The 6,270-nt window shown below is 56.6% G+C and overlaps 1 protein-coding gene across 3 annotated transcripts; it reads left to right on the plus strand.

The window, feature by feature from the left end:
* TEX19 (testis expressed 19) lies at positions 1-5,650 on the plus strand. 3 transcript variants are annotated; one of them, XM_032498202.1, is made up of 3 exons: positions 2,630-2,649; positions 2,699-2,708; positions 3,764-5,650. In XM_032498202.1, exon 3 carries the CDS (start codon positions 4,059-4,061, stop codon positions 5,112-5,114), a length of 1,056 nt encoding a protein of 351 aa, XP_032354093.1. In that variant the 5' UTR covers positions 2,630-2,649; positions 2,699-2,708; positions 3,764-4,058; the 3' UTR covers positions 5,115-5,650. The 3 variants fall into 3 exon arrangements, with proteins under 3 accessions (XP_032354094.1, XP_032354092.1, XP_032354093.1); XM_032498203.1 differs by lacking the exons at positions 2,630-2,649; positions 2,699-2,708 and adding an exon at positions 1-36; XM_032498201.1 differs by lacking the exons at positions 2,630-2,649; positions 2,699-2,708 and adding an exon at positions 43-210.
* Positions 5,651-6,270: the final 620 nt, after the last annotated feature.

A 6,270-nucleotide genomic window follows, 5' to 3' on the forward strand; every position in this document is an offset into this window, starting at 1 on the left:
CCCGGGGGCACCCTCAGGAGGGAAGCACCCGGCCCGGTGAGAGCCCCTGGGACTGAGGAGCGGGTCTGGGGCTCACGGGCTGGAGGAGTGTGGGGCTTGGAGGCTGAAGAGCCGACGTGGTGCAACGAGGCCTCAGGCCTCAGCCTGATGGGTCATCTCCAGTGGGGGTGGTTCTGACAGGTTCTGTCAGGTTCCCTCAGGTTCCCTCAGGTACTGTCAGCTTCCTTCCGGTTCTGTCAGGTTCCTTCTGGTTCTGTCAGGTTCCCACAGGTTCTGTCAGGTTCCCTCAGGTTCTGTCAGGTTTCCACAGGTTCTGTCTGGTTCCCTTAGGTTCTGTCAGGTTCCTTCCGGTTCTGTCAGGTTCCCTCAGGTTCTGTCAGATTCCTTCCAGTTCTGTCAGGTTCCCTCAGGTTCTGTCAGGTTCCTTCCGGTTCTGTCAGTTTCCCTCAGGTTCTGTCAGTTTCCCGCAGGTTCTGTCACATTCTCTTAGGTTCAGTCAGGTTCCCACAGGTTCTGTCTGGTTCCCTCAGGTTCTGTCAGATTCTCTGAGGTTCAGTCAGGTTCCCACAGGTTCTGTCACGTTCTCTTAGGTTCTGTCAGGTTCCCTCAGTTTCTGTCAGGTTCCCGCAGGTTCTGTCACGTTCTCTTAGGTTCTGTCAGGTTCCCACAGGTTCTGTCTGGTTCCCTCAGGTTCTGTCAGGTTCTCTGAGGTTCAGTCAGGTTCCCACAGGTTCTGTCAGGTTCTCTTACGTTCTGTCAGGTTCCTTCTGGTTCTGTCAGTTTCCCGCAGGTTCTGTCACATTCTCTTAGGTTCAGTCAGGTTCTCTTACGTTCTGTCAGGTTCCCACAGGTTCTGTCTGGTTCCCTCAGGTTCTGTCAGGTTCTCTGAGGTTCAGTCAGGTTCCCTCAGGTTCTGTCAGGTTCTCTTAGGTTCTGTCAGGTTCCTTCTGCTTCTGTCAGTTTCCCTCAGGTTCTGTCAGGTTCCTTCCGGTTCTGTCAGGTTCCCTCAGGTTCTGTCAGGTTCCCGCAGGTTCTGTCAGGTTCTCTTACGTTCTGTCAGGTTCCCGCAGGTTCAGTCAGGTTCCCTCAGGTTCTGTCAGGTTCCCGCAGGTTCTGTCACATTCTCTTAGGTTCTGTCAGGTTCTCTTACGTTCTGTCAGGTTCCCTCAGGTTCTGTCAGGTTCCCGCAGGTTCAGTCAGGTTCTCTTAGGTTCTGTCAGGTTCCCACAGGTTCTGTCTGGTTCCCTCAGGTTCTGTCAGGTTCTCTGAGGTTCAGTCAGTTTCCCTTAGGTTCTGTCAGGTTCCCACAGGTTCTGTCCAGTTCTCTCAGGTTCTGTCAGGTTCTGGGAGGTTCAGTCAGGTTCCCTCAGGTTCTGTCAGGTTCCCTTAGGTTCTGTCAATTTCCCTTAGGTTCTGTCAATTTCCCTCAGGTTCTGTCAGGTTCCTGCAGGTTCTGTCAGGTTCTCTGATGTTCTGTCAGGTTCTCTTACGTTCTGTCAGGTTCCCACAGGTTCTGTCTGGTTCCCTCAGGTTCTGTCAGGTTCTCTGAGGTTCAGTCAGGTTCCCTCAGGTTCTGTCAGGTTCTCTTAGGTTCTGTCAGGTTCCTTCTGGTTCTGTCAGTTTCCCTCAGGTTCTGTCAGGTTCCTTCCGGTTCTGTCAGGTTCCCTCAGGTTCTGTCAGGTTCCCGCAGGTTCTGTCAGGTTCTCTTACGTTCTGTCAGGTTCCCGCAGGTTCAGTCAGGTTCCCTCAGGTTCTGTCAGGTTCCCGCAGGTTCTGTCACATTCTCTTAGGTTCTGTCAGGTTCTCTTACGTTCTGTCAGGTTCCCTCAGGTTCTGTCAGGTTCCCGCAGGTTCAGTCAGGTTCTCTTAGGTTCAGTCAGGTTCCCACAGGTTCTGTCTGGTTCCCTCAGGTTCTGTCAGGTTCTCTGAGGTTCAGTCAGGTTCCCTCAGGTTCTGTCAGGTTCCCTCATGTTCTTTCAGGTTCCCGCAGGTTCAGTCAGGTTCTCTTAGGTTCTGTCAGGTTCCCACAGGTTCTGTCTGGTTCCCTCAGGTTCTGTCAGGTTCTCTGAGGTTCAGTCAGGTTCCCTCAGGTTCTGTCAGGTTCTCTTAGGTTCTGTCAGGTTCCTTCTGGTTCTGTCAGTTTCCCTCAGGTTCTGTCAGGTTCCCTCAGGTTCTGTCAGGTTCCCGCAGGTTCAGTCAGGTTCTCTTAGGTTCTGTCAGGTTCCCACCGGTTCTGTCTGGTTCCCTCAGGTTCTGTCAGGTTCTCTGAGGTTCAGTCAGGTTCCCACAGGTTCTGTCAGGTTCTCTTAGGTTCTGTCAGGTTCCCACAGGTTCTGTCAGGTTCCCTCAGGTTCTGTCAGGTTCTCTTAGGTTCTGTCAGGTTCCCACAGGTTCTGTCAGGTTCTCTTAGGTTCTGTCAGGTTCCCACAGGTTCTGTCTGGTTCCCTCATGTTCTTTCAGGTTCCCGCAGGTTCAGTCAGGTTCCCACAGGTTCTGTCAGGTTCTCTTAGGTTCTGTCAGGTTCCCTCAGGTTCTGTCAGGTTCCCTCAGGTTCTTCAGGTTCCCGCAGGTTCTGTCACATTCTCTTAGGTTCTGTCAGGTTCCCACAGGTTCTGTCAGGTTCTCTTACGTTCTGTCAGGTTCCCTCAGGTTCTTCAGGTTCCCGCAGGTTCTGTCACATTCTCTTAGGTTCAGTCAGGTTCCCTCAGGTTCTGTCAGGTTCCCGCAGGTTCTGTCACATTCTCTTAGGTTCTGTCAGGTTCCCACAGGTTCTGTCAGGTTCCCGCAGGTTCTGTCAGGTTCTCTGAGGTTTAGTCAGGTTCTCTTAGGTTCTGTCAGGTTCCCACAGTTCTGTCAGGTTCTGTCAGGTTCCCGCAGGTTCTATCAGGTTCCCTCGGTTCTGTCAGGTTCTCTGGCAGTCAGGTTCTCTGATGTTCTCACAGGTTCTGTCAGGTTCCCACAGGTTCTGTCAGGTTCCCTCAGGTTCTGTCTGGTTCCCTCAGGTTCTGTCAGGTTCTCTGAGGTTCAGTCAGGTTCCCACAGGTTCTGTCAGGTTCTCTTAGGTTCTGTCAGGTTCCCACAGGTTCTGTCAGGTTCCCACAGGTTCTGTCAGGTTCTCTGAGGTTTAGTCAGGTTCCCAGATGTTCTGTCAGGTTCCCGCAGGTTCTGTCAGGTTCTCTGATGTTCTGTCAGGTTCTGTCAGGTTCCCTCAGGTTCTGTCAGTTTCCCTTAGGTTCTGTCAGGTTCCCACAGGTTCTGTCCAGTTCTCTCAGGTTCTGTCAGGTTCTGGGAGGTTCAGTCAGGTTCCCTCAGGTTCTGTCAGGTTCCCTTAGGTTCTGTCAATTTCCCTCAGGTTCTGTCAGGTTCCCTTAGGTTCTGTCAATTTCCCTCAGGTTCTGTCAGGTTCCTGCAGGTTCTGTCAGGTTCTCTGATGTTCTGTCAGGTTCCCTCAGGTTCTGTCAGGTTCTCTGAGGTTCAGTCAGGTTCTCTTAGGTTCTGTCAGGTTCCCACAGGTTCTGTCAGGTTCCCTCAGGCAAGGCTGACTGGGTGTGGGGTCCCTGGGGTCGGGGGTGGGGAGTTGGGTGGCGGAGGGGCCGTGTGACCCACAGGCCCCAGGACAGCTCATCTGAGCAGAGGCAGAGCTTGAAGGGCCAAGTCTGAGCCCACAGCCCCACCCCCGGAGCCCCGCAGCCTGCTCGACCCTGCGGGGTCTGCCCCACCCTGCCTGCCTGGGGGCCCTCACCTCACTTGCTTTCCTTTGCAGCTCCCCAGAGATCAGGCAGTTGCGTCGGCTGAAGAAAGTTCTGCACGTTCCTCCCTCCCTCCCACCCTCTGCAGGTCCCTGTTGAGTCGGGACCCGGTTCCCCCCCACCCCCAAATCCCCGCACCAGGAACCCCTATCTCCCCCACCTCCTCACCTTTCCTTCCTTGTTCGCCTGTCCCGCCCCCCCCCCCCGGGCCCCGCACCGCGCCGTGCGCCCACCTGTGGGCCAGAGCAGCTAGGATCCCAGCGAGTCCTGCTCCGGCCGCCCAGCTCGTCGGAGGCCGGCAGCGTGGCCATGTGCGCCCCGGTCAGCCTGCGGCATGAGGCGGAGGGCATGTCCTACCTGCACGCGTCCTGGGTGTATCAGCTTCAACATGGCGACCAGCTGAGGGTTTGCTTCGCTTGCTTCAAGGCTGCCTTTCTGGACTTTAAAGAGTTTTTGGAGGAGGAGGACTGGGAAGATGAAGACTGGAACCCTGAGCTGGTGGTGCACACGGGGGCGGGGTCTGAGCTGGGGGCATCCCCGGGGGTGGGGCCCGGCTGGGGGCAGGCCCAAGGGGGGCCTGCCCAGGGCGGGGCTGTGGCCTGGGGGCCGGACCCCCTGGGGGCAGGCCCTGTGGGGTACGAGGAGGTGGGCCTGGACCATTACTTCGTGCCCACCGAGCTGGAGCCTCAGAACGCGGTGCCCCTGGGCCTGGGTCCCGAGGACGCTGACTGGGTCCAGGGCCTCCCCTGGAGACTTGGGAGGCTTCCGACCTGCTCGCACTGGCCATGCTCCTCTCTTCCCTGGCAGGGGTTTCTCAGAGTGGACCTGCCCCCAGGGGCGCCCATGGTCCTGGAGCTGGGCACCACCCAGGCCGTGGACCCTGCTGAGGCCGAGGCCTGGTTGCTGGGCCTGCAGGTCATCTGTATGGTGGGCTTCTACGATGCCATCTACTTCCGCAAGATGAAGCCGACACGGGCCCTGAGGACCCCAGGCCAGCGTTGGAAGCTGGTGCTGGAGCCCAACGAGCTGTGGGTGGTGAGACTTCAAGACGCACCCCAGGTGCAGGACCTGCACCGGTGGCAGCTCAGTATTCTGGAATCCTCTCCTCCGGCGGGGAATGAAGAGCTGGTCCCTGCAGACTCGGCCCTGCTTAAAAGGGGATTCTCCATCCTCTCTTTTTCACCCTGGGCCCAAAGGGAGGCAGAGGAGGGGGACTCGGCACCTGGGCCACAGCCCTCCAGCCGAGGAGGGGACCCGGGCCCCAGCGGGCCCAGAGGGCCTGGGGAGGGCCTGGCCGTCCCGGGAGCCTCAGCCCCGGGGGAGCTGCCGTGTTTCCAGCCCTTCGGCCCAGGGCCCCAGAACTGAGGGACTGAGGCCCGAGTGGTCACCGCTGTCCTGACTTCCCCAGGACACCAGAGGCTGGGAAGGACTGGCAGACCTGCCAGGGTAGCAAGTGGCAGAGGATGGGGACGGGGGGCCGTGGGGGAAGAGTGGTGAGTGGCCGGGAGACTGAGAAACGGGACCCATCACAGTACCAAGTGGAAGGGGTAAACCCCTGTAACTGGGAGAGAAGCTCTCTGTCAGGTGTCACTGAGTTAGGAATTTGAGGCACCTCAGGGTGTGCAGCATTAAACTGGGAGCAGCACACAGATCTGTGCACCAGCCCTGCCCTGGCCGCATCACGTGTGACACACTCCCAGGAACATGCTGGACCTGGGGCACCACAGGGACATGTAACTTCTCTACCTTTGGGTGCCTCAGAACCCTGTTATCAGGACTGGGGACTCTGCAGAGGGAGAGACTTTGTTCAAATGTTGGCGATTTTATGCTGTTTGGCAATTTAGTTCCTGTTTCTTTGTATGTCGTTTTAAACTCAATAAAATCGTAGAGCTTTGCATTGAGCTGTTGTCCAGAGCTCTTCCTCAGACAGTCCTTGTTTATGGGCCTGCCCTCTCCCACCAGACAGATCAATCCTGGCAACACCCATTTCACCCGTCTCCGTGACCCAGGGTGACTCAGGAAATCTAAAGCTTCCCGGTTAGGAAGCCTGCAGGTGACCGTGTCTGGGCTTTTTCGGTTTTAATTCCTGGGAAGGACAGAGGACTGGGCCAGAGTAAGTATTTCCAGAAAAGTGGAAGTGATGGTGGGCAGCGTTGGCCCAGATCTTCTGAGAACCAGGTGGATATCCAGTCCAAATCCCAAGCCTGGTTTATGGAATTTTGGACTCAGCACGCACAAACACATTCGCATTCACATTAACTCACGCCAGCAACCTATGTGACACAGGCACGTGACATGCAGAGCTCTGGGTGACTAGAACGTCAGTAAGTTGTACCAGCGACGTTTGGCATCTGTGTGATGGCTGTTCTGCGGTTGGCGCTGGAATCAATCAGTAAACATTTAATGGCCCCACTTGTCCACCAGCGCTGCTCCAACAGGGAGAGCTCGCGGGGTGCAGTTTCCACTCTGGGCAGGAGTCGGATGATAAAAGGTGTGGCTGAGGATGGAGAAGGTGGTGGGT

This window comes from Camelus ferus, chromosome 16 (assembly GCF_009834535.1).
Source record: "Camelus ferus isolate YT-003-E chromosome 16, BCGSAC_Cfer_1.0, whole genome shotgun sequence".
Taxonomy (NCBI): Eukaryota; Metazoa; Chordata; class Mammalia; order Artiodactyla; family Camelidae; genus Camelus; species Camelus ferus.